Source organism: Camelina sativa, chromosome 9 (assembly GCF_000633955.1).
Source record: "Camelina sativa cultivar DH55 chromosome 9, Cs, whole genome shotgun sequence".
NCBI lineage: Eukaryota > Viridiplantae > Streptophyta > Magnoliopsida > Brassicales > Brassicaceae > Camelina > Camelina sativa.
The window spans coordinates 21,967,086-21,992,534 of NC_025693.1; the positions used below are offsets into that span (position 1 = coordinate 21,967,086).

A 25,449-nucleotide genomic window follows, 5' to 3' on the forward strand; every position below is an offset into this window, starting at 1 on the left:
TAACATAAAAGCCAAACCGACTCATCGTCTTCTTCATCCCGCAACTTCCATTAATCTACTTTCCCAATTCTCTCTCTTCGTCGGAGAAGATCCCTGTGGAAACCCTAGACAAATCGAAGGTAAGTCTCAAAGTGAGATCTCGATTTTTTTTTACTTTATTCTCTTCTTTTGAACGAAGATCATCGTATTCTATGGTTTCGTTAATGCTGTTTCGGGTTTTAATCTTGTGCGAAACTAAAAAAACTCAAACTTTGATGATTTTGTGCAGAGATGGAAAATTCGAAGGTTCCACCGTTTCTTGAACCAAAGAGAAAGAAGATTCCTACTCCAAAACAAGCCTTGACCCAATTACCACCACCACGAAGCGTGAAAAGAGCTTTCACGAAGAACAAATCGGACCAGGTTTATGCAATTTCAAATCAACTAGAGATGTCTCACAATTCAGATTCATCTCCAGGAAACGAGTACAGAGCACTGAGACGCAAGTATTTGCTGCTGGAGGAGGATAGTTTCGCAGTGGAGAGAGAGTTAAAGGAGGCTGAGGATGATGTCAAAGCACTTGAAGATGAGAAACTTGAGCTTTTGGACAAACTCGTTGTTATGGAAGGTTTAGTTGATCCTTAAGATTCAAAATCCTAGCACTTTGTCTTGTTATTGGCCTATTCATATGTACAAGCCCCCCGCCTTATATAGTAACATTGTTTCTGATTTACATGACTTGCAAGTAGTAGTGTTTGCAGGTTCGTATAGATAACTCTGAACCTCACTTTGTTGTGCTTTTCAAGGTGATCAATACGACTAAAACAATGGTTTTGGAACTAAAGACATAAACTTTTATACTAGTCTTGAGTCAAGAATCCATTTTGATTCTCCTGTATTCTTATGCCAAGACGTCTATTGAGTCCTAAAGTTAGTTTATAGTTATACTAGTGCTAACATTAACCCCAAACTGTGTGACCAAAATGTTGTTGTTTATTTGCACCACGTGTCCTTCATCAACGTAAGGATGATAGATTAGATATTTATATTCAAGAATTGTAACGTGTGGCTGAAAATCGAATCACCGCTTCAGACTGTTTTAGAACAAAAGTCAAGTGCTTTCTTCTTCTCGTTGGGACTCCTTAAGGGAATACATGGCCGCGTCTCTAACATCTCTTCCGACCACTTTGGGTCTGAACCATGGTGATGAGGGTTGCAACCGTTGTTCACCCACCAAATCACAATTTCCACGCCATCAAAATCTGGCTGCGAAGAGGAGCGTAATTGGTCACTCGTTGCATTACGAACTTAGTTCAGTGAGGAGATTGGTCGTGACGGCGGCGACGAAAGGATCTAGAAAATCTAAAGAAAATGAACCGTCTTGGGCGAATCCTGACTCGGATGAGCCACCTCCGTGGGCTAGAAATGAAGGTCGTTCTTCTACGTCTGAAGAGGGCGTTGAGGTTCCCTTCTATGTTTATCTGCTAGCCTCCGCGATTACTGCCATTGCTGCTGTATGCTTCTTCTCTCTTTCACTCCCATTTTGTCGAATCAATATCAAAATTATTATCTTTATGCATCTTTTTGGTCACTGTAGATTGGTTCTGTTTTCGAGTACTCAAGCAAGAATCCAGTTTTCGGGGTCTTGGATTCTGACAGCATCTTTTATACTCCTGTGCTTGGATTCTTTGCTCTTACTGGAATCCCCACTTCTGTAAGTTCCTTGTCTCTCCCCTTTCTTGTGTCCAAATTTGATCCTTGTGTTTGTTTCGTCAGCTGAAATAGAGTTGGTTTTTTCTTTGCGTGTAGGTATATCTGTGGTTCAAATCCGTTGAAGCTGCTAATAAGGAAGCTAAAGAACAAGATAAAAGAGATGGCTTTCTTTAAAAGAGACCTTTGTGTGTGATTCTGCAACTCATTTAGTGATTGTTGTCCTCCACATACTTTGAATATAATTCTTCATTTTCAATGGAGCTTGCTTCTGTACACTATTTATTACCTCTTAGATTACTATTTTCTCAACAAATATGTCATATTCCATTGAGTAAATGCTGCAGCTAAGTAGAGTAAACTCTAATGTGGAAGTTGCCTGCAATTTAATGCTCATCTCAATGTTCCCATGTTAGTGGTTGCATCTTGGTTGAGACTTTAGACCACATGAGGTCAGTTTCATCCTCCCTTTCATTTGTCCCTCTGAACGATATGGATCAACTGGCAAATTAAAGAGTTTTTTTATGCGATCGCTGATCACCCTGCGATTAAAATGTCTGGAGCTGATGGTAGTGTCACTTCTGTTTGCCACGTTTTGAACCTCCATGATAATGAGTTGCTAGAGAGATCCAACTTGTTATGGTGCTTTCATTGAAGTCACAATATCAGTAGAAGTTAACTCCTTGGCGCTTGAAGTAAGTATCAGTTGAAAAAGAGGGTCAGTTGATGATAATACTGATTGTGCTTGAGCAAAGGCTCTTTCCGGGAATGATCACACACAATCTCATGTGCTTAAATTGGTCTGTAGGTGAATTTGATGTTTCCAGTTGAACCATCACAAGTCAAGCACTAGGGTCGATTAAGATCATATATCTATTGGTATTGCAAAAACTGTTGGAGATAAATGTGACTTGGCCCAAAATAATTATTAAGAAGTAGTACTACTTATGATGATGAGCTATAATGCAGCCTTAAAAGTCTTAAGACTTTGAAAACTCCAACTAGGCAAATTATTTTACGGATCAATTGAGAAAGAATGAATATTGTCGGGCTCTTTAAAGACGTGTTGTTTTAAATAGCTGGGTGGGTGGTTCGTTAAAAGATTTGGTTATTTGGGCTCCCCCAAGTCAGAGAAGATTAGATAGATCTGAGTAGAATCTTCGATTTCTTCTTTGAAGCGGACAAACCAAAGAATCCGCCGGAACTGGGGAGAGATGGGTGGTTCCAGAGAGTTCCGAGCTGACAAATCTTCAGACCAATTCCACTCCACCATCGCCATGGCTATCTGGCTTGGCGCCATTCACTTCAACATCGTTCTTGTTCTCTTTTCTCTCATTTTCCTCCCTCCTTATCTATCTCTCCTGTATATACCCCTCTCTCTATCTCTATCTCTATCTCCATCTCTCTATCTCTGCTTTTACAGGTCTCAAATTGAACTCTTCTGAAAATCCTCTGTTTTCAGGGTCTTGAGCTTGCTCTCTCTGTTTATCTTCATCCCAATCGATCACCGTAGCAAATACGGTCGTAAGCTCGCTAGGTACTTCTTCTTCTCTATTTTATCTGATGATTCAATCTCCGATCGTTCTTGTTGTTATCGAAGTCATAATCTTTTGGTTTGACCAGGTACATATGCAAGCATGCATGTAATTATTTCCCCGTCTCTCTCTACGTTGAGGATTACGAAGCTTTCCAACCTACTCGTGCCTATGGTTTGTCACAATCTTCTTCTTACTCCATAAAGTATCAAACTTTAAGATGGGTTTGTGATATCGTTGACTTTCTAATCTGTGATGCAGTCTTTGGTTATGAACCACATTCGGTGTTACCGATCGGAGTTGTTGCGCTTTGTGATCTCACAGGGTTTATGCCTCTTACTAAGATCAAAGTTCTTGCTAGTTCTGCTGTGAGTTTTATGCTGCTTAAATCTCTTTGTGTATTTTAAGGCTTGTTACTCATTGTTTTTCGAATTTGATTTTAGATCTTCTACACTCCCTTTCTAAGGCACATATGGACATGGTTAGGGCTCACCGCTGCTTCTAGAAAGAATTTCACTTCCCTTTTGGATTCTGGATACAGTTGTGTTCTTGTACCTGGTGGTGTGCAGGAGACTTTTCATATGCAACATGATGTTGAGGTAGCTTTATTCTAGCTCACTTAGTAGCATTCACTTGTTGCTTTGATGAAATCATATTCTTCTTAGTTTTGACTACTTGAATTATAGCTATTCATATTGCTGATCTCTGATATATATAATAGAGTTTGTAAACCCTAGAGGAAAGGTGTGTCTCCTGAAACGTTCTGTTTATTTGCTTATTGAGCTGTATCTCATATTGCAGAACGTCTTCCTTTCATCGAGAAGAGGATTTGTGCGCATAGCCATGGAACAGGGGACACCTATAGTTCCAGTTTTCTGCTTTGGTCAGGTAGGGAAAAAGAGTTTTTCACAAGGTGTTATGCTCTATGTAGTTATCTATCTTCATGTACCTGAAACTCTCAAACTAATTAGTTTAAAGTTCCTAGTACTTAACATTTTTATGTTTCATGCATTTGTTACTTCCACAGTCACACGTGTACAAATGGTGGAAGCCTGATTGGGATCTCTATCTTAAACTATCTAGAGCAATCAGGTTTACTCCGATCTGCTTTGGGGGAGTTTTTGGGTAAGCGTAAACCTTTTTGGGTTAGTTCCTTATACGTATATCTTTCCTATAGATATCTTGAAAGAGATAAACAATTCCCATTCTGTTTTGTAGATCCCCATTACCTTATCGACAGCCTATGCATGTGATAGTTGGTAAACCGATAGAAGTTACAAAAACTCTACAGCCAACTGATGAAGAGGTTAGTCACCTTCTTGTATATTGTTTTGAAGCTTCTTCTTACAGTGATGGAATCAAGATGTAATTGTCGACTCTGGTTCTAGCCTGTTACTGCGTAGAATACACTTTTAAGTTTAGCATTCATCAACTTTTGGTGTTATTGTGCATCTCAGATTGCTAAGTTTCATGGCCAGTATGTGGAAGCGCTTAGGGATCTGTTTGAGGGTCACAAGGCCCGAGTAGGCTATCCTGATCTTCAACTGAACATTCTTTGAACAAAATCTCCAATGGAAATTACTACTTGTGTATTAACATTTTATTATTTGTTGTTACCTCGGAGCTGGATTCGGATTTAATATACACATGACCCCATGTATGTCTTTTAACATAGACTGTTGTAGTAGTAATGGAATACGTTTCTTGCTGTAAAGCCTGTAATTTACATGTTATCCTGTAGAAAAGTAGCAACGAGCAAGAGGTGTCATTTTAGGTGGATGCCATACAAATAAAAGGAACCGATTTATCCAATGGCTATTGTTGCTTGAATCTTAAGATGAAGACACCATCCCAAGTATTAAACCAAAGTAAATCAAAGTAAACAGTTAACCTAAAATATAATACTCATATGTTTTTCTTTGGCATCTGACAAAACAAAACTAATTTGTTTATAAACCAAAATGTAGTAAAAGCTCAAGTGACGAGAATGAGTCTAAGTGATCATTCGAATTCAAAAACAAGGTGGCATGAACTGGAAGCCCTGACCACACCATCCAATTCATTGCGCATCCTTCGTCTTCTTGCCAACTTACAGAGCCTTTTCGATTCAATGGGATCCATGGAGAAAGTTGCCTTCTTCAGCTGTGTTGCATTACTTAGAATGTAAGTAGCCACTTCTTTCTCTTCTTCTCTTCCCCAATTGCAGTTTCTCCACACAAATGTCTCGAGATGGGACAGCAAACATTCAGGGACATACTTTGGTTGATTCCATTTCCCTTGGTCCGAATATTGTTTGTCAAATTCTACATTATGATGGCGAGTACTGGTACAATGCTACCAAAAAGGGAGAAACAATGTGCATCATTATTAGTGACTTCAAAATTAACCCAAACAAGAGACCATCAACAATAGCTAGCTAACTGATTATAAAAATGTCTTACATCAATGAGCTTGAGGACTCGTAGTTTAGGAGAGATATCAAGCATGAGCGTAAGTAGATTCCACCACTCCAATTTATGTGTACACATCTCTAGATGTACCAGCTGATAGTACATAACTTCAGTAGGATATGCAATCTAGTCATGAGAGAATTGTTTTAGTATCTACAGAAACAAACAAATAAACATCAACAGCGACAAAAAGGAGAAAAACCCGCAAAGTTACCTTCAAAGGTGACAAGTCCAAGGAAAGACGTTTGACTGACTTGACAGATCCCAAAATCTCCTCATTGACTATTTCAGAAACGTTTCTAATGCTGGCTTCAACTAGCTCGGATGCATTCTCAATCAGGAAATACTCATAACCTTTTGAATCTTCAATTTCCAAGTATCTCAAAGAAGGAGCCTTTATCACATATCCCCTATTCTTTTCCGCCCTATAGGAATCGTAAAGCGATAGTGTCTTCAAAGATGGTGCATCAATGGTGAAACGCTCTACAAAATCGTTAGAGTAACCTCGATGGACGACCAAATGTTCAAGATTAGGGCAGCTAGAGAAAAGGTTACGAACAGACTCATCGCCATTGTAGACCACAGATCGAAGGTGAAGAGTTCTAAGGGACTTCATAGACACCGGAGAATGAACATCAAGAAGAACGTAATTCAAGAGTTTCAAGGTCTCAAGTGTATCAAAGCAAAACAAGCTACTTGGAAGTCTGACTCGCGAGCTATGGTGGTAAAAGGAAAGATCGAGTACGAACTCACGGACATGGCGTGCAAATGCAATCGTAGCCCATACTCCGAGATAAACACCATCAAACTGATCTCCAAGTGTCAGATGCAAACTCTCTAGAACTGGAGCTTCATGTGAAAGCAAAAACTTTGTAACATTCTCAGCAAATTTGTGTATGTTTCCATTTCCATATGATACAAAATCGAGCCTTGGTACCAACTTCCAAAGAGACCTCCATCGTTTAGACAGAACACTTGTGGCTATCACAGTTTTTGTTGGAAGCGAAGAGAGTATCTTGAGAAGCAATGCATCAGGCAACTCATTGATCCTGTCCTGACTCACAAAACCTAATCTTTTCGAACTTTCACCACTATCAATCAAAGAAGAGAAGATTTAAGAGTTAGGGTTTGGAGCTTACATTACTAAAAGAAGAGTTCATAAAGGATGGATGAAGCAGAGTAAAGAAACAAACCCTTGTTCCATTATGTGCTCTGCCTTCCCAGGTTCGTTCCCAATGCTATCGTATTACAAACGCAATCGCAATCGCAATCCTAACAGTTAAAGCTCATAAGGCTAGCTCTCTTGCCTCTTGGAGTCGGAATAACACTGAATCTGTGAGAACATACATACGACGACGAGATGATTAGGGAACGATGGCGACTATTGAGAAAATTAGGGTTTTTTAATTGAAACCGGTTTGGTTCTGGTGGAATTACTTTCGGGTTGGTTTTTGAAATCGAATTCAATTCAGCTCTACAATAATGATACCGATCCGGTTTAGTCAATAAGTGACATGATGAATTATGAATGTGAAGCTCTTACCATACCATTCATCACGTTGAGCATCTCATCCTCAAAACCTCTCTTTTTGGATTTAATGAGAGTATGAGACCAACGAGCAGAGCCAGGGCTTGCACCCATTGTTGTGATTTGTGAATTAATATTTTGCATGGACCAAATCAAAGCAAACCGACAAAGAAAAGATGTTTATTAAAATAAGTGTAACAGTTGGATAACTAACTTATTTCCGTGCATCATATCGTGACACGTCTGTTTACACGTCATAAAGACGATCAGGCTTTAGTTGAGTTATCTTGTTCACATTGGGTTTCAAGATTACATATGTTTTAAAGTAAATTTCAAGAAAACGACCTGAAAACTAAAACCACACGGAATGAAAATTGCCTCTTGAAGCTGACTCCCTTTATAAGCTAAAACATAAACCACTTTCTTATTACATCTCTTTCACTCTTGTCAACTCTTTTTTTTTTTTTTAATTATTCAAAACAAAAACTTGAAGCATTCTCTATCTCTCTCTCTCTCTCTCTTTTTGTCTCTATCTGAATTCTGTTTCTCTTGTCTCTGTTCTTTGCCGTGTGTTTTAAACCGCCGATGAGCGATCGCAGTCTGAAAAAGTCTCTCACCGACAAAAGCAATCACCCGGCGGACGAAAATTTGGATCTCTTCGCAGTAAACCGTGAGGCCTCTTTGGATGGTATGATCATCTATCATTGCTCCATTGACTTGTCTTTTGCTTTTTTACTACAACATGCACACACATTCAAATCCTTCTTTCTAGTTGTATTTTGATTGCTGTCACGCTTTAGCATTCCAAGATAAACAATTATTTAGTAATCTGTTCATTCTGTTTTCCACAATTTACTAGATTTATGTGAATTAGTTATTAAGATGGAGGATCATATATATGTTTAAATCGATGATGCACCAATATCATGAAGAACTTCTGTGTATTCAATATTCAGCTTTCAATTAATTACTATTGTTTCCATATTTATGCGGTGTTCTATATATGTGGCATGCAGTTTTGCTTAAACTTGGAAAAGAACTTGCTAAGCCTGAAGCTCATGATGTGAAGAAACATGGAAATGACTCGTAAGTTACTTTTGTGTAATATTTCCTCATTTGAATTTCATTCACAATCATATTCCTTAAATAGACAATGTGAATAAGTTGTAATATTTGTTGCTTTTAGGCTTTATAACATTTTTGAAGTGCCATTGGGAACTCTCTCTAGATTGGTTCTAGAAGCTAGAAACACAACTTTAAAGCCTCAGTCCATTTCTACTACAAGGGTTGGCTTAAGGGTAATGATGCACCAAATTAGCGAGCTATTTACCAAATTATCATATATTTAAAGAGGTTCATTATAATATTTTTAACTAATATCATTCCCACAGAACGAGACCGACCCATCTTCAAGACCAACGAGAAGCGGTTCAACTATTCGTCCCTCCAACATTCCCACGCTCAGATCCTCTTCGGCCCCTAGGAAGACGACAACAACAACTTCAGCTTCAGCTTCGGTTTCTTCTCCGAAGAGAACTGTCTCTCGATCTTTAACCCCCGTATCACGCAAAACACCTTCACCTTCTTCAACTCCTTCAAGAATTAGTACAACTACTTCAACCACTCCTTCCTTTAAAAAAGCTGGAGACGCTCAAAGATCAAGATCGTTGACTCCAAGGTCAAAGCCTGATCTTGCAGCAAATTCAGCTCCACCTTCAACTAAGACCAATGTGCGTTCTGCTTCTGTGTCATCACGTGGATGTGTACGTCGTGATGGATGCACCTCAGTTTCAACAACACCTCAGACCCCGCCAAGACAAAAAGAAACAGTCACTCTAGCGTTTGGTAGACCAGTGGCTAATGTTAGTTCGCCAAAACGGAACACTTCCCCGGATGTTACAAGAACAAGGCCTAAAGGACGCTCTGCTTCTCCTTCTCAGATTCCGACTTTTTCAGGTGTCACGCACACAACAGCAACTCCCAAGTCCGTAAAGCCGTCCGCAGCTGTTGCGGATTCAACTAGGTCAGGAAGGAGATTGTCAAGAGCTTCGGTTCAAATGGCTATCAATCACTTGGTAACGTTCTCTTGTCATTGTTTTATTAGAGCCGAATACACTTGTCACTTAAAACGTTTCTAGTAATCTGTTACTTCAAATGCAGGACGTGACACGAAATGGTAAAGTTGGAAAAAATGCGTATTCAAGCACAATGTTGTACCCACACAGCATCAGATCTTCTTCTGCGGGTTTAAGAAAGCAGTGTGGTAGTAGTACTGAAGGAAGCTGCAGCAGCAGCAACCATGAAGAGGAAGATGGAAGAAGCTTAACCAAAGAAGGAATTAACACAGAGAATAAGAACGACAGTGCTCGTTACGATGCACTCTTGAATGTTAAAGATGTGAAGGATACAAACTGGCTACTCAACATTGATGATGAATCTCATCATTCTCTCATCTTCGATAATGCTTTCGACTCTCCTCCTGACCTCTTCTCTCCTCTTTGACTCTTTTTTTCCTCGTTTGTTTGTACTCCCTGTTTGTTATACTAGTCTTATTTTGAAAACAAGAGAGCTGCTTGGAAAAATAATCCTGTTTCACTCTTTTAACATTTTTTATGCAATCAAGAGAAAAAAAGGAGTTATTCTACTCGTTTGTTTCTTTCAAAGTGTTGCTTTGCTTGTATTGGATCACAGAAATATACAGCTTGAGCTAGGTTAATAAAACAGAGAAGTGGTGATTGATGTACTAGGTTACATTTTGTGTCGCAATTTATTTTACATTCATTTGGCTTCACACTTTCACTCTCGTTCTCGTAAGTGGGTCGTCTCGTCTGGTTTGTTCACATCACAAGAGTTGTAACTTGTAATGGTTAGTAACGAAGCATCCATTACCAAAAGCGTTATAGACAACAAACCAAATAGTACATTGACCCGATTCATGTTTAATGTTTTGTAGAAAGAAGAAAAAAGAACAGAAATACATTATTTTTTACACTCTCCATCATGGTAGTATCAAATACACAAAATCCAAAATTCTAAATAAATAACAGAAAAGAGAATTATAATAAATAGTTAAGAAAAAAAATATAAAAGAGAAACGAACCCGTTTCCATTTTGGATGGAGCCAGTTTAGAAAGGTAGGTAGTGTACCGTGTTTTTTAAGACTCTCTAACGTCCCTTAGGATTCATGATCTGAGAAAACACAGCACTTGGAGTGAGTCCATCTGAATCTTCGCTGGCCAAACTCCGACCACCGATGCTCATGTCTATTCCACTGCTCCTCGAGTCCGTTACATTCCCTTCATACACATCAGAACTCTTGTCGTTCTTCCCTTTACAGTTGCCATCATCGTACTTAATCTCATCCATGTCCATGTCACTGCATATTCCTTTCCCGCTCTCCTCTGCGCTTTCTTGAAGTTGCAACGCAAATTCTAAATTCCACAGAACATCTCCCATCGATGGTCTCTCAATGCCCTGGTCTAGTACACACTTCATCGCGGTTTCAGCAAACTTTTTGAAGCACTCCGGTGTGATCTTGCCCTTGAGATATGGATCAACAATCTGGTCAAGCATGCCTTTCTTGTAGCAGTATGGTGCCCACTCGGCTAAGCTCACTTGTTCCTTCGCCAGTGTCGGGTTCAAGGCTGGACGCGCGCATAGGGCTTCGAAGAGAACGACCCCAAAGGAGTAGACATCGGATTTCTCAGTCAGTTGCTGCCGTCTGAAATACTCTGGGTCAAGATAACCGAAACTTCCTTTCACGACTGTGCTCACGTGTGTGTGGTCTAGTGTAGGACCAGTCTTCGATAGACCAAAGTCAGAGACCTTGGCCACCCATTTCTCATCCAATAGAATGTTTGTTGTCTTCACATCTCTGTGGATGATTGTGTGTTTTGCACCAGTGTGTAGATAATGTAAACCTCTGGCTGCCCCAATGCATATCTCAAGACGTTGCTTCCACGGAAGAGGAGAATTCTGAGTTTTGTAGAGATGCTCTCTCATTGTCCCATGAGCCATGTAATCATAGACTAGAATCATTTCGCAGTTCTCTTCACAGTATCCAATCAAGGACACAAGGTGACGGTGTCTAAGCTTCGAAAGCATTTCAATCTCAGTCTGGAACTCGTGTACACCTTGCTCAGACATCGGGTTGCCTCGCTTGATGGCTACCTTTGTAGTTCCACCATCAATCTCTCCTCTGTAAACCTTTCCAAAACCTCCAACACCGAGCACCCTGGACTCATCAAAGTTCTTAGTGGCTGATTTGATCTCAGCAAAAGAGAAGTGACGGCACAGATTCGACGGAAGGGATGAGGCATAACTTCCCGTCGTGTTCGTCTTCCCCGAGCCAGCAGAATGTGAGTTCCCATAGAGAGACAGTGGAAGCCACCCTGATGTTGCATCACTAGCAGGCTGGTAATCACCACTCTTACGTCTACGGTAAGCACCAAAGACACAGAAACCAATGATAAGTGCCAGAACAAGCGCACCACTGGCTGCACCAGCAACAACAGCCGTATGGCTCTTTGATTTCTTAGAACGCGCGGGTAGGACTTTAGAAGGATCAGCAGTCACCTGCGGACCAGGTATAGGATTAGGACCTGCAAGATTACCATCAGAGGTATTCATCTTGAATATCTCAAGTCCATTAAGAATAGCATCATAATACTCAGGCTTGTTAATCGTGTTTGGATGAAGAGCAAGCCACAGATCTTGCTGTCCCTTCCCATCAGGAGGATTCACCACGTAATCTTTATGATACGGAATCCCGTTACCTGACGTCCAGCCAGCAACATCAGCTTCAGGCTCAGCTGTTTGATTGTTGAGGTAGATTACAAACACACGTTGGTTGATCTTAGTGATGTTGGGAGAAACCTCACAGAAATGAAGCCTGACTAGGTAACTAAACCCAGAGTCAATACTAAAAATCCAAGTGAGATTATAGTTTTGATTAATCTGAGCAGTTGGACCCATAGACCTTGCTGTTGAATAAACATCCACAGGAGCAACATAAGTAGGAGTCCCTGTAGGGTACTTAATGGTCATGTTGGGATCAGCAGTCTCAGGAATCCCAAGGCCTGCACCAAAGATATAAGGCTGATCATCATACCAAGACCTGAACAAACCCGTATCAGCAGAAGGAGAGATATCATTCCCTCCAACGTTGAGCCTATAAACATTCTCAAGAGCAGTACTGTTATCAATAGTAACAGCACCAGATGATCCCACCATAGACAAAGTCCCATCAGTACTACTATAAATATCAGGCATCGAAGTCACCTCAATCCCATTAACAAACGCATACGCATTAGCCGGACTCGTCTCCGGTGTGAACGTCATGTTCAACGTCCCACCTTCAACGTTGACAACAAACTCCTTGACGATGAAAGCGTAAGTCAACGCTTCAGCGGTCTGAGCAGCGCTAAAGTTTTTGAGAAGAGTGTAAGGACCAGAGGAGACGGAGAAGAGCGAGTTTGTAGCGTTGAGGCTATCGTAAGAGTTAGGGTAAAAGTAAAGACGAACGAACTTGCGACCTGACGCGACGGGGAAAGTGTAAGTGAAAGGAGATCGGAAAACTCTAGCCGTCATGTAAGGAACTTCGGGAACGGAAGGATCTTGTGTTAACGCTGGAGATGTTTTTGAGTCTCCTGAGGGAGAAGACAAGAATTTTGATTTGACATCGGAGATCCATGTACGGTTGTCAGTGTCGACGAGATCAGAAGCGCCACCGCAATTTAATAAGATCTTCTCTGTGGGAGAGTAGTCGATAGCTGAGATTAAAGAAGTTGCTGCAGATAATAGTAGAAGAAGAAGAGAGAGACGGAATCGTCCCTCTGTGATCTTCTTCATCGATCAAGAAACAGTTCCCTTTCTTCTTCTCAGATCTATCAATGAAGACAAAAAAGGAAAGAAAATCAAAACTAGGAAATTTTCACAGATCTAAAAATGGAAAGAGCTCTATGTTTGTTTGATTACGGAAAGTAAGGTTAAAAATTGAAGTTTGAAATGAGTAGTAGGGAGAGTGAAGTGAAGAAGATGAAGAAGAAGAAGAAGAACATACCTGAAGAATCGGGGAAGACAAATCCCTAAGCGATGAAATCGGAGTTTTTTTGGAGAAGACAGAGAGATATTTGGGGGAAGAGAGAGAGAGATGAAGAAGAAAAAGAATTAAATGAGTGGGAGAGGTTAGTATTATTATTTCGTTATCACGACGACAAAACGGACAGCATTGTATTGTTGCCTCCCTCTACGCGTTTGCGTTTTTTTAATCTTTAAAATTAGTAGTATAAGATTAATTTAGATATAAGTATAGTCTTAGACTTCTTAGGCTTGGTTTTTTAATTAATTGACGCCGGCTTGTGAAAGTGACGATAATGTCCTTGGGGAAAAACGGCTTTTACATACCTGGACAATTTCAATGTGTTCGATTCATACATTGGACTATTAACTGTGCGAAAACATACATGGACTTTAATATTTTTGAAATTCATATATGAATTTTTTAATTTGTGCGTAAACATACAAAAACGTGTTTAATGCTTAACACTGTTAATCTCACCGTTAAGTCACGCTGACGTGGATTCCACATGTGTAGACTGAATGAAACGACATCGTTTTGGTCGTTGTTTAAAAAACAAAAAATGGGGCAAGCTAGGTTCGAACTGCAGAAGCTTAAACCTATTAAAATCACCATAACCACTGTGACGAGACTATTTTTTTAGACAAATTGAACAACAGTCGCCTATATACTCATCACTATCTTCCTCTTCTTCTTCTCTTCTCTTCTGCTTTTCTCTTCATGGCTGGCTCGTGAAAAAGGTTATTCAACAACAACAACAATGGCGAACAAAACTTCTATTCCACAAGCTGTCAACATCATTATATATAAAAAAAATACAAATTTTCAACAACCATTAAGAACACAAGCTTTAATTCAACAAGTATGAAATTATAAATTCCTAAAATTGATCCAAACCTAGTTGAATTTGATTAACTCTGGTTAAACCCAGAAAATAAATTCAGAAATTATACAGCGGAGAAGTAAGTGATTTAATGATTATTGTGCTGTATCTAGATTTGAGTTTTAGTTTATTGATCCAATTGCAGATTATGGATTTTGAAGGATTTGGAGGCTGAGGAGAACAATTATGGTTCAGGCGTTGCCAGTTTCGTCGTGATTGTCTCCGGCAGTGTTCTTACTCTCGTTTCTGAGTCGGGTTGCAACAATGCCAGACAACTATTTCCCCCCTTCGCCGTTTGTTTAGACATCGGCGTCAAACTCGTCGTGATGGTTAAGTTCGGTAATACTTAGGAACTCATGGCTATGACAATCATGGATCCGGCGGCGAGGCAAGTGATTTTCGCCATTGTTGTTGTTGAACAATCTGTATGTGTCAGCCATGGAAAGAGAAGAAGAGAGAAGAAGAGAAATAAAAGTATAAATTTTTCGATATATTACAATGAAGTCTTGTGTCCGAGTGGTTAAAGAGTGGTTGTTGGGTTTAACTTTCTCCAAGATCGAGCCTAGCTTGTTACATCTTTTTATTTTTATTTGACTAAAATGACAGACACGTGGATTCCACGTCAGATTAGCCTAACGGCGAAATTAACAGAGTTATTTTTTAATCACATTTTTGTATATTATAGCACAAAATTATAATTATGGGTATGAAATTCATAATTTGGGTATGAAATTCAAAATTTTTAAAGTCCATGTATGTTCTCGCACAGTCAATAGTCCGATGTATGAATCGAACATATTGGAATTGTCCAGGTATGTAAAAGACGTTTTTCCGGAGACTGGGGTTTGTTTGATTGTAATAACTCTTTTGTTTGTTTACGTAATCATGGGCTTTTTTATTCTTCTCTCCCATACGTAATCATGGGCTTTTTATGGCCCATTTAAAAGTGGGCCTTCTCTAACGTGCACGTACATCAATAGAAGTGTGTGGCATATGTACTGATGTATCTCGAATTAAGTGGAAGTTTTTCTTGTGGTTTAGGAAGAACTTAGACCATCTCCAATGGTTTTCTCTATTTTTACCTCTAAAACATAAGAACTCTATAATAGAGGTGACTTTTGCTTCAATGGATACTTTTATTTTTTCTTCTAAAAAAGAATATTCTATAAAGATTCCTTTTTTATTTTACTATTAATACCTTTTACTTATAAAAGTTGCAAATTAACCCATTTATTTTAGTATTTGTAAAACTTTCATAAAATTATGATATTATTTAAATTTTTAACATTAATAAATATTATTTAAATACAAAACCTCCACTTCATTAAATTATTATTAAACTATTTAAATATATATTTTATTTATTTTGATCATATATATAAAAGTGTTAAAAGTTCAAGGACCACTTTATAAATAAAAAAGTTCAACTCTATTATAGAAGAAAAAATAGAGTTCCTATATATAGAAAAAATAGAGATCTTTATTATAGAGGTAGAAATAGAGATGGATTGGAATAGATTTTACTCAAAAATAGAGTTAAAAAGCAAATATAGAGGTGGGTTGGAGATGCCCTTATCCGTGCCACCATTCTTCTTCAAAACAGAGATCACAACTCTGTTTTCATCCTTGATTCCTCTGTTCAGTCTTTCAAAAATTACCTCATTTTCTTCTTACAGCTTGGAAACCTTTCAAACATGAACTATATTATAGATCATTAATTTTCTTTCACACTACAATCGGTTTATTAGTTTACGAAAACAAAATTCTACATTATCATACACACTTCATTATTCTGCTTTTAGGCACGCAGGAGACANAGCAGGCTGGTAATCACCACTCTTACGTCTACGGTAAGCACCAAAGACACAGAAACCAATGATAAGTGCCAGAACAAGCGCACCACTGGCTGCACCAGCAACAACAGCCGTATGGCTCTTTGATTTCTTAGAACGCGCGGGTAGGACTTTAGAAGGATCAGCAGTCACCTGCGGACCAGGTATAGGATTAGGACCTGCAAGATTACCATCAGAGGTATTCATCTTGAATATCTCAAGTCCATTAAGAATAGCATCATAATACTCAGGCTTGTTAATCGTGTTTGGATGAAGAGCAAGCCACAGATCTTGCTGTCCCTTCCCATCAGGAGGATTCACCACGTAATCTTTATGATACGGAATCCCGTTACCTGACGTCCAGCCAGCAACATCAGCTTCAGGCTCAGCTGTTTGATTGTTGAGGTAGATTACAAACACACGTTGGTTGATCTTAGTGATGTTGGGAGAAACCTCACAGAAATGAAGCCTGACTAGGTAACTAAACCCAGAGTCAATACTAAAAATCCAAGTGAGATTATAGTTTTGATTAATCTGAGCAGTTGGACCCATAGACCTTGCTGTTGAATAAACATCCACAGGAGCAACATAAGTAGGAGTCCCTGTAGGGTACTTAATGGTCATGTTGGGATCAGCAGTCTCAGGAATCCCAAGGCCTGCACCAAAGATATAAGGCTGATCATCATACCAAGACCTGAACAAACCCGTATCAGCAGAAGGAGAGATATCATTCCCTCCAACGTTGAGCCTATAAACATTCTCAAGAGCAGTACTGTTATCAATAGTAACAGCACCAGATGATCCCACCATAGACAAAGTCCCATCAGTACTACTATAAATATCAGGCATCGAAGTCACCTCAATCCCATTAACAAACGCATACGCATTAGCCGGACTCGTCTCCGGTGTGAACGTCATGTTCAACGTCCCACCTTCAACGTTGACAACAAACTCCTTGACGATGAAAGCGTAAGTCAACGCTTCAGCGGTCTGAGCAGCGCTAAAGTTTTTGAGAAGAGTGTAAGGACCAGAGGAGACGGAGAAGAGCGAGTTTGTAGCGTTGAGGCTATCGTAAGAGTTAGGGTAAAAGTAAAGACGAACGAACTTGCGACCTGACGCGACGGGGAAAGTGTAAGTGAAAGGAGATCGGAAAACTCTAGCCGTCATGTAAGGAACTTCGGGAACGGAAGGATCTTGTGTTAACGCTGGAGATGTTTTTGAGTCTCCTGAGGGAGAAGACAAGAATTTTGATTTGACATCGGAGATCCATGTACGGTTGTCAGTGTCGACGAGATCAGAAGCGCCACCGCAATTTAATAAGATCTTCTCTGTGGGAGAGTAGTCGATAGCTGAGATTAAAGAAGTTGCTGCAGATAATAGTAGAAGAAGAAGAGAGAGACGGAATCGTCCCTCTGTGATCTTCTTCATCGATCAAGAAACAGTTCCCTTTCTTCTTCTCAGATCTATCAATGAAGACAAAAAAGGAAAGAAAATCAAAACTAGGAAATTTTCACAGATCTAAAAATGGAAAGAGCTCTATGTTTGTTTGATTACGGAAAGTAAGGTTAAAAATTGAAGTTTGAAATGAGTAGTAGGGAGAGTGAAGTGAAGAAGATGAAGAAGAAGAAGAAGAACATACCTGAAGAATCGGGGAAGACAAATCCCTAAGCGATGAAATCGGAGTTTTTTTGGAGAAGACAGAGAGATATTTGGGGGAAGAGAGAGAGAGATGAAGAAGAAAAAGAATTAAATGAGTGGGAGAGGTTAGTATTATTATTTCGTTATCACGACGACAAAACGGACAGCATTGTATTGTTGCCTCCCTCTACGCGTTTGCGTTTTTTTAATCTTTAAAATTAGTAGTATAAGATTAATTTAGATATAAGTATAGTCTTAGACTTCTTAGGCTTGGTTTTTTAATTAATTGACGCCGGCTTGTGAAAGTGACGATAATGTCCTTGGGGAAAAACGGCTTTTACATACCTGGACAATTTCAATGTGTTCGATTCATACATTGGACTATTAACTGTGCGAAAACATACATGGACTTTAATATTTTTGAAATTCATATATGAATTTTTTAATTTGTGCGTAAACATACAAAAACGTGTTTAATGCTTAACACTGTTAATCTCACCGTTAAGTCACGCTGACGTGGATTCCACATGTGTAGACTGAATGAAACGACATCGTTTTGGTCGTTGTTTAAAAAACAAAAAATGGGGCAAGCTAGGTTCGAACTGCAGAAGCTTAAACCTATTAAAATCACCATAACCACTGTGACGAGACTATTTTTTTAGACAAATTGAACAACAGTCGCCTATATACTCATCACTATCTTCCTCTTCTTCTTCTCTTCTCTTCTGCTTTTCTCTTCATGGCTGGCTCGTGAAAAAGGTTATTCAACAACAACAACAATGGCGAACAAAACTTCTATTCCACAAGCTGTCAACATCATTATATATAAAAAAATTACAAATTTTCAACAACCATTAAGAACACAAGCTTTAATTCAACAAGTATGAAATTATAAATTCCTAAAATTGATCCAAACCTAGTTGAATTTGATTAACTCTGGTTAAACCCAGAAAATAAATTCAGAAATTATACAGCGGAGAAGTAAGTGATTTAATGATTATTGTGCTGTATCTAGATTTGAGTTTTAGTTTATTGATCCAATTGCAGATTATGGATTTTGAAGGATTTGGAGGCTGAGGAGAACAATTATGGTTCAGGCGTTGCCAGTTTCGTCGTGATTGTCTCCGGCAGTGTTCTTACTCTCGTTTCTGAGTCGGGTTGCAACAATGCCAGACAACTATTTCCCCCCTTCGCCGTTTGTTTAGACATCGGCGTCAAACTCGTCGTGATGGTTAAGTTCGGTAATACTTAGGAACTCATGGCTATGACAATCATGGATCCGGCGGCGAGGCAAGTGATTTTCGCCATTGTTGTTGTTGAACAATCTGTATGTGTCAGCCATGGAAAGAGAAGAAGAGAGAAGAAGAGAAATAAAAGTATAAATTTTTCGATATATTACAATGAAGTCTTGTGTCCGAGTGGTTAAAGAGTGGTTGTTGGGTTTAACTTTCTCCAAGATCGAGCCTAGCTTGTTACATCTTTTTATTTTTATTTGACTAAAATGACAGACACGTGGATTCCACGTCAGATTAGCCTAACGGCGAAATTAACAGAGTTATTTTTTAATCACATTTTTGTATATTATAGCACAAAATTATAATTATGGGTATGAAATTCATAATTTGGGTATGAAATTCAAAATTTTTAAAGTCCATGTATGTTCTCGCACAGTCAATAGTCCGATGTATGAATCGAACATATTGGAATTGTCCAGGTATGTAAAAGACGTTTTTCCGGAGACTGGGGTTTGTTTGATTGTAATAACTCTTTTGTTTGTTTACGTAATCATGGGCTTTTTTATTCTTCTCTCCCATACGTAATCATGGGCTTTTTATGGCCCATTTAAAAGTGGGCCTTCTCTAACGTGCACGTACATCAATAGAAGTGTGTGGCATATGTACTGATGTATCTCGAATTAAGTGGAAGTTTTTCTTGTGGTTTAGGAAGAACTTAGACCATCTCCAATGGTTTTCTCTATTTTTACCTCTAAAACATAAGAACTCTATAATAGAGGTGACTTTTGCTTCAATGGATACTTTTATTTTTTCTTCTAAAAAAGAATATTCTATAAAGATTCCTTTTTTATTTTACTATTAATACCTTTTACTTATAAAAGTTGCAAATTAACCCATTTATTTTAGTATTTGTAAAACTTTCATAAAATTATGATATTATTTAAATTTTTAACATTAATAAATATTATTTAAATACAAAACCTCCACTTCATTAAATTATTATTAAACTATTTAAATATATATTTTATTTATTTTGATCATATATATAAAAGTGTTAAAAGTTCAAGGACCACTTTATAAATAAAAAAGTTCAACTCTATTATAGAAGAAAAAATAGAGTTCCTATATATAGAAAAAATAGAGATCTTTATTATAGAGGTAGAAATAGAGATGGATTGGAATAGATTTTACTCAAAAATAGAGTTAAAAAGCAAATATAGAGGTGGGTTGGAGATGCCCTTATCCGTGCCACCATTCTTCTTCAAAACAGAGATCACAACTCTGTTTTCATCCTTGATTCCTCTGTTCAGTCTTTCAAAAATTACCTCATTTTCTTCTTACAGCTTGGAAACCTTTCAAACATGAACTATATTATAGATCATTAATTTTCTTTCACACTACAATCGGTTTATTAGTTTACGAAAACAAAATTCTACATTATCATACACACTTCATTATTCTGCTTTTAGGCACGCAGGAGACAAGTCACATATGCACCCTTAATTTACGCAAACACAACCACCAAACCTTCCAGCGGGCCTAAATCGAAGCTTACCGAGCAGACTTGAAAGCTTTAGAGAATGATTCTTACTCAACGTCGCATCTTTCTTTGCATTTATTACACTCAGACTCCCCGCACCAGTTGCAGCTGTTATAACACTAACATCACATTCTGTCACCATGCAATTACCGCCTAATACCTTGTTCCTCCTATTTACTGCTTTGAATTCAAATTCAACGTGATCAGCCATTATCTTAGGTTCGTATTCTTCACAACAACCTCCATGCATTTCGACATCCTCATAAAACACAAACATGTGATCCCTTTGAACCTCAGGAGCTTCTCTCGGAGCCCAACACCTAAAGACTTTCTCTGCTTTATCATAGACCCGTTTCTTCGACTTCCATCTGCTTATGCACCTTACGCCAAGACCAACATTGTTGTGACTATCATCCGAAAACGTAATTACAACGAAGATAGCAAAGCCCAAGAGTGTCTTTCGCAGGGAAGGAGTAAGCTCTATCATTGCAAATGAACCTGTCTGCAAATTATAAGAAGTTGTCTGACCTGCTCCCGCAGGCCCGCAAATGCTGAATGCAAGTGCTTTGATGAGTTCCTGGTCCCAACAAGGAAAACATAAAATTGAGATATATGGTAGTATGTATGAGTGAGAGAGAAGGAATGAGAATGAGAGAGATACCTGCTGACGTTCGCTCCATATTCTTGCTACTTTAGCCAGGCCTTTTACCACTCGTTTTCTAGCCACCTCCGGAGACCTAATGAAGCAATCGCTGAGGGTGTAATGCCTAGGAAACTTCTCAAATCCCCAAGCAACTAACTCTAGAGACACACAACCGTGCACGTTCAAGATTTTCAGGCTTTGGGGAAGCTCTGGAAGGGATGTGAGGTTTCTACAATGTCTTAATCTAAGGCTATGTAATTTAGATAACTGGTTTATGCTTTCAGGGATTTTGCTGAAATCATTCCGACCAAGATCCAATAGCTTTACTGAAGGCAAGGTACAAATCTCTTCTGGTATATGCATCAAGGATGCATTGACGAGGGATAAAGACACCAAAGCATAAAATCTTGGGATCAAGCCATGTAAACTTGAAGATGGCAGCCTTGGTAGAGGCAAATATTCTCGACGCTGATCGGCGTTCTCGTTGAAAGTCATAATAACATGATTCAAATTACTTATGCCAGTTTCTGATGTAACATTCTGGGTGGTTGATGCTGATACTTCTCTTATGGACATCTCAGATAGATCCGATAGAAGTGTGACGAGAGATTTTAAGTTACCAATCTCCATCGGAAGATGTTGAAGCCTTTTGCAGTTCTGTAAATCCAATACTACAAGTTCTGAGAGATGCTTGATTGATGATGGCACTTCCTGTATGGCGGTGCCAGCAAGATATAACTCTTCCAAATTTCTTGGGATACCTTGAATATCCTCAAGCTCTGAGCATCCAGTGAGATTTAACACCACAAGAGAATTCAAGTTACCTATTCCCATTGGCACCTTTTGAAGACGTTTGCAGTTCTCCAAATCTAATACAACAAGTTGAGAGACATGCACGAGCGTAGGCAGTTCTTGTATGGCAGTGCCACCAAGGTATAACTTTCGCAGGTTTTTTGGTATACTCTGAATAACCTCAATGTCTAAACAATAAGACAGATCAAGAACTTTGAGGTTTTCTAAATAAACCATGACTGACAGACTTTGCGAATCAGATGAAGCCTGCCGATTCAAGAATTTGTGATCTCCATGATCATAAATAACTGAGTTATCTTGTGGAGAGAAGGTCACAGTTGGTATTGATCTTATGCCAGTTTGTTTGAGATATAACTCCTCAATATTAGGCGGAACCTCTGGGAAACATTTGATCTTTAGGCAACCAGATAGATTTATCACCCGAAGATGCTGGAAATGACCTGTGGCTATAAATCGTTGTAGCCTTGAACAGCCTTGGAGATCAATTACCTCAATATTTCGAGCGTTTTGAAGTTCTTGTACATCAACTAGTTGTTGCGAATGACAAAGCCTAGTCCTCTTCAGCATATTAAGTTCCTGAAAAAAAACAAATTATTAAGAACAACAACAACAAAGCCGCGCTGTAATAAAGCATATTGGATTTTTCTTACCTTGGTTCCTTCCCAAAGTTTCTGAAGTTTACTATAACACATGTTGATTATAACAAGATTTCTAGTGTCAAAATCTTGTGGTAAGGATAACAATGGAAAATATTCCCAGTGCAGTAACCTTAACTCATCTGGTAGAGTTTTGATGCCCTTGGGAAGATGTGGTGCATGACGGTTTTCAGGATTGGAATTGGAAATCTTCAAATATCTAAGACTATACATATTCTCAAATGCCACAGCGTTTACATCAAAGCTTAAGGCAGATGGGTCCAGAAATATGGCTTCAATATCTTCACTGCCCTGAAACAAGTGAGATAGACATATCAAGAAGTTGGCTCACATTCAGTATTAAGTTTTTGTGAGAAATAACAGATATTAACATTACCGAAACTCGTTGATCTTCTAGAAAACACTTAATGCTCAAAGTATCCCACAGTCTGGAACGCCTCTTTCCTCCAATGATAATGTTGTGACCTATGCAATGGATCAGATTATGCATTACCAACCGGCCTTCTGAGATACTCACCAAACATTTCTCAACAAGAACATTGATTTCAACATGTGGAAAGAAACCACACGCCTCAAGCAGATGCATCACGCAGTTGACATCTTCTCCTCTAAAAAGACACGCAATATCAAGAAATATGTTCTTCTCGTTGGAACTAAGTGAATCGTATGTGCTCTTGACTGCGGATTGAATCTCATGTGGAGGAGATTGCTCGAGTTTGAGGAATGTCCTCTCTAGTTCTTTAGGATTCATCCTTGACTTTGTTCCAAAAAAAATTAGTGCTAAAGGATTTCCATTAGCATAGTCAATCACTTGCAATGATAGTTTCTGCAGACCACCAGTACTTCTCTTGTCCTTTCCAGATGCCCACCGCGAGAATAGCTGCAGAGATTCTTCGTCATTCAAACCTGGAACCTCATATATTTGATTGACTTGACAAAGAGAAAACACTTGTCTATCTCTTGAAGTTATGATAATCAAGCTTCCGGGACAAAACCAATCAAACCCTCCAAGAAACGACTCTGCATCTAAAGGCTTGTGCACATCATCAAGAACAACAAGAACTCTTGGCGAAAAACATTTCTAAGAAGGTTCGGTCTTGTAATCAAACTGTTTATGCCGAGCTCATCCCTAAGAATTTTCCCAAAGTGTTCCTCTAACAGACGATAAAGACCCTTCTCATGAAACGCCTTGTTAAAGTTTCTGATGAAACAAGAAGCCTCATAGTCACGGGAGATTTGGTTAAAAGCAGCTTTAGCAAGAGTTGTCTTGCCTATTCCGGCCATTCCCCATAGTCCAATGCTGCGGACAACCCATGGTTGCTTATAAATCAACGTTTCTATCATCCGCAACTTTGAGTAGATTCCAACATTGTCTGTGATATTGAGCTTTTCCCGCACATCAGCCACAATCTCCTCGACAAAGTCAGACTCACTGCATAAATATTTGTAAAGAGAATTGAGTAAGCATATTATTAGAACACGAGTTCTTTTCTAAGTGAAGTTAAATGCTTAAATGCTTATACTTGGAAGTTCAAACCTTTGCTTAACAGATAACTCGTGGCCTGGTAAGTCTAGGGTTTCCAATAGAGCGCTTGGCGAATCGCTCGAACTCCGGATTTGCTTCTTCACAAACAATTTCGATACTGTGTAAAACACCGGAACCACCGTGAGACAGTTGTTTCGCCGCCGTTCGGAAACCTTGACCAGCTCCTCCATGCATGACTTGGATGACGAGTATTTCTCAGAGAAAACCACTACAGCAACCCTAGAATAGGCTTCCGAATCGGAGTCGTCTTCTCCGATGATGAACGAAGATATTCCTCTGCGGTGTAAAGCGGCGGAGAGGTGGCTGACAAAAGAGTACCGCACCGTATCCTCTCTTCTGTCGAAGCTGATGTAAACATCGCTGCAATCCACCATGATTAGGTGCGCTTGAGGTAACAGTAACAAATTAGTCTAATTTCGTGGTTTTGCCAATTAGAACGGATCAAAGTCTAATTTTATTGAATTCGTAAGAGACGTGCTTCACCATGAAGAAGTCGTTCCGAGTAGAGTGTTGACCTAGTTTTTCATACAAAATTCCTTGGAATTGAGTTGTTTGATCGAGGCCGGCCAAGTGATTTTCTCGGAAAAAGTTTCGGTTTTTCAAAATTCATAATAATTTGTCTTTTTCAAGGTGCAATGGAAGAACAAGTCATAAGCCAACTTGTGAACTTAAAAAATAAACCCAGAATGATAGCTAAAGCCTAAAGTTTATAGTTTCTTTAATTCTTTTTTTTTTTTTTTTTTTTTTTTGTAGAAGAGTCAAGATTTTGAAAAAAGGATCTCTAGTTAAAGTTGTTTGTGCAAGCATGTCGTCTTGTATCTCACAAGGAAACACAAGAACGATTTGTTTCCTAAACAAATTAACTCAGATGGAGGAGGTCTCTTCTTCCTCTTCCGAGGTCAAAGCAATTCCCTTGCCGCCGCAGCATCAAGTTTTTGTAAATTTCAGAGGAGAAGAGTTACGGAACAACTTCGTTAGCCATCTCAGAAGTACATTTGAGAGGCATGGGGTCAACATCTTCATAGACACGAATGAGGAAAGGGGCAAACATTTAAATGTGCTTTTCGAGAGAATTGAAGATTCGAGGATTGCTTTGGCTATTTTTTCCGTAAGGTACAGCGAGTCGCAATGGTGCTTGAACGAGCTGCTGAAGATGAAGGAGTGTATGGACAATGGGAAACTCCTCATCATTCCCATCTTCTACAAGGTTACAGCAGCTGACGTTCGGTATCAAAAGGGACTATTCGGTTATTTTTTCAAACAAATGCACCATGTTGATGTTCGCAAGAAAAACCAGTGGTCTGAAGCTTTGAACTCTGTTGCAGACCGGTTCGGCTTCCCCTTCGATGGAAAGAGGTACCATTTTTATTAAAAAAAAAAAA

At 39.0% G+C, this 25,449-nt stretch overlaps 9 protein-coding genes and 1 pseudogene across 10 annotated transcripts in view; 6 read left to right on the forward strand and 4 right to left on the reverse strand.

Annotated features, from left to right (window-relative positions):
• LOC104711695 lies at positions 23–823 on the forward strand. Its single transcript, XM_010428420.2, has 2 exons — positions 23–119; positions 269–823. Exon 2 carries the CDS (start codon positions 271–273, stop codon positions 622–624), a length of 354 nt encoding a protein of 117 aa, XP_010426722.1. The 5' UTR covers positions 23–119; positions 269–270; the 3' UTR covers positions 625–823.
• Positions 1,039–2,001, forward strand: LOC104711697. The gene is made up of 3 exons (XM_010428421.1): positions 1,039–1,493; positions 1,577–1,693; positions 1,789–2,001. Exons 1-3 carry the CDS (start codon positions 1,134–1,136, stop codon positions 1,864–1,866), a joined length of 555 nt encoding a protein of 184 aa, XP_010426723.1. The 5' UTR covers positions 1,039–1,133; the 3' UTR covers positions 1,867–2,001.
• On the forward strand, positions 2,724–4,946 carry LOC104711698 (diacylglycerol O-acyltransferase 2). The gene is made up of 9 exons (XM_010428422.2): positions 2,724–3,052; positions 3,152–3,226; positions 3,313–3,398; positions 3,486–3,592; positions 3,668–3,823; positions 4,026–4,112; positions 4,252–4,349; positions 4,443–4,530; positions 4,682–4,946. Exons 1-9 carry the CDS (start codon positions 2,904–2,906, stop codon positions 4,781–4,783), a joined length of 948 nt encoding a protein of 315 aa, XP_010426724.1. The 5' UTR covers positions 2,724–2,903; the 3' UTR covers positions 4,784–4,946.
• LOC104711699 (F-box/FBD/LRR-repeat protein At3g51530-like) lies at positions 5,094–7,348 on the reverse strand. 2 transcript variants are annotated; one of them, XM_010428424.2, is made up of 5 exons: positions 7,218–7,348; positions 6,868–7,007; positions 5,889–6,765; positions 5,666–5,800; positions 5,094–5,558 (listed from the first exon to the last, which is right to left on the reverse strand). In XM_010428424.2, the coding sequence occupies exons 2-5, from the start codon at positions 6,876–6,878 to the stop codon at positions 5,226–5,228; spliced, it is 1,356 nt and encodes a 451-aa protein (XP_010426726.1). In that variant the 5' UTR covers positions 6,879–7,007; positions 7,218–7,348; the 3' UTR covers positions 5,094–5,225. The 2 variants fall into 2 exon arrangements, with proteins under 2 accessions (XP_010426726.1, XP_010426725.1); XM_010428423.2 differs by lacking the exon at positions 7,218–7,348 and having other exon boundaries at positions 6,868–7,058.
• On the forward strand, positions 7,551–9,945 carry LOC104711700 (uncharacterized protein DDB_G0271670-like). Its single transcript, XM_010428426.2, has 5 exons — positions 7,551–7,890; positions 8,219–8,288; positions 8,389–8,500; positions 8,594–9,277; positions 9,363–9,945. Exons 1-5 carry the CDS (start codon positions 7,788–7,790, stop codon positions 9,702–9,704), a joined length of 1,311 nt encoding a protein of 436 aa, XP_010426728.1. The 5' UTR covers positions 7,551–7,787; the 3' UTR covers positions 9,705–9,945.
• On the reverse strand, positions 10,088–13,405 carry LOC104711701 (receptor-like protein kinase FERONIA). Its single transcript, XM_010428427.2, has 2 exons — positions 13,264–13,405; positions 10,088–13,087 (listed from the first exon to the last, which is right to left on the reverse strand). The coding sequence occupies exon 2, from the start codon at positions 13,050–13,052 to the stop codon at positions 10,368–10,370; it is 2,685 nt and encodes an 894-aa protein (XP_010426729.1). The 5' UTR covers positions 13,053–13,087; positions 13,264–13,405; the 3' UTR covers positions 10,088–10,367.
• Positions 15,952–17,791, reverse strand: LOC104715553 (receptor-like protein kinase FERONIA). The gene is made up of 2 exons (XM_010432947.2): positions 17,636–17,791; positions 15,952–17,459 (listed from the first exon to the last, which is right to left on the reverse strand). The coding sequence occupies exon 2, from the start codon at positions 17,422–17,424 to the stop codon at positions 15,952–15,954; it is 1,473 nt and encodes a 490-aa protein (XP_010431249.1). The 5' UTR covers positions 17,425–17,459; positions 17,636–17,791.
• LOC104711702 lies at positions 20,193–24,706 on the reverse strand (annotated as a pseudogene).
• Positions 24,293–25,449, forward strand: part of LOC104715555 (disease resistance protein RPS4) — a 15,238-nt gene continuing 14,081 nt past the window's right edge. The window contains 1 exon segment of the mRNA XM_019229291.1: positions 24,293–24,458. The gene's annotated coding sequence lies outside the window, so the exon portion shown is untranslated.
• The window catches only part of LOC104715554 (disease resistance-like protein CSA1), a 4,121-nt gene continuing 3,607 nt past the window's right edge, over positions 24,936–25,449 (forward strand). The window contains exon 1 of the mRNA XM_010432948.1: positions 24,936–25,423. Coding sequence (XP_010431250.1) covers positions 24,936–25,423 — 488 coding nt within the window. The remainder of the gene's footprint in view (positions 25,424–25,449) is intronic.

What these genes read in the sequence shown, in the direction of transcription:
- LOC104711698 (XM_010428422.2), top strand. Translation starts at nt 2,904, where the DNA reads ATGGGTGGTTCCAGAGAGTTCCGAGCTGACAAATCTTCAGACCAATTC. An exon ending in CCAACCTACTCGTGCCTATG is followed by an intron (nt 3,399 to 3,485) that starts GTTTGTCACAAT and finishes TCTGTGATGCAG; the next exon opens with TCTTTGGTTATGAACCACAT. An exon ending in TACAGCCAACTGATGAAGAG is followed by an intron (nt 4,531 to 4,681) that starts GTTAGTCACCTT and finishes TGTGCATCTCAG; the next exon opens with ATTGCTAAGTTTCATGGCCA.
- LOC104711695 (XM_010428420.2), top strand. Translation starts at nt 271, where the DNA reads ATGGAAAATTCGAAGGTTCCACCGTTTCTTGAACCAAAGAGAAAGAAG.
- LOC104711699 (XM_010428424.2), bottom strand. An exon ending in TGGACTTGTCACCTTTGAAG is followed by an intron (nt 5,801 to 5,888) that starts GTAACTTTGCGG and finishes TCTCATGACTAG; the next exon opens with ATTGCATATCCTACTGAAGT. An exon ending in GAGTCCTCAAGCTCATTGAT is followed by an intron (nt 5,559 to 5,665) that starts GTAAGACATTTT and finishes CCTTTTTGGTAG; the next exon opens with CATTGTACCAGTACTCGCCA.
- LOC104711701 (XM_010428427.2), bottom strand. Translation starts at nt 13,052, where the DNA reads ATGAAGAAGATCACAGAGGGACGATTCCGTCTCTCTCTTCTTCTTCTA.
- LOC104711700 (XM_010428426.2), top strand. Translation starts at nt 7,788, where the DNA reads ATGAGCGATCGCAGTCTGAAAAAGTCTCTCACCGACAAAAGCAATCAC. An exon ending in AAGAAACATGGAAATGACTC is followed by an intron (nt 8,289 to 8,388) that starts GTAAGTTACTTT and finishes TGTTGCTTTTAG; the next exon opens with GCTTTATAACATTTTTGAAG. An exon ending in AAATGGCTATCAATCACTTG is followed by an intron (nt 9,278 to 9,362) that starts GTAACGTTCTCT and finishes CTTCAAATGCAG; the next exon opens with GACGTGACACGAAATGGTAA.
- LOC104711697 (XM_010428421.1), top strand. Translation starts at nt 1,134, where the DNA reads ATGGCCGCGTCTCTAACATCTCTTCCGACCACTTTGGGTCTGAACCAT. An exon ending in CGATTACTGCCATTGCTGCT is followed by an intron (nt 1,494 to 1,576) that starts GTATGCTTCTTC and finishes TGGTCACTGTAG; the next exon opens with ATTGGTTCTGTTTTCGAGTA. An exon ending in TTACTGGAATCCCCACTTCT is followed by an intron (nt 1,694 to 1,788) that starts GTAAGTTCCTTG and finishes CTTTGCGTGTAG; the next exon opens with GTATATCTGTGGTTCAAATC.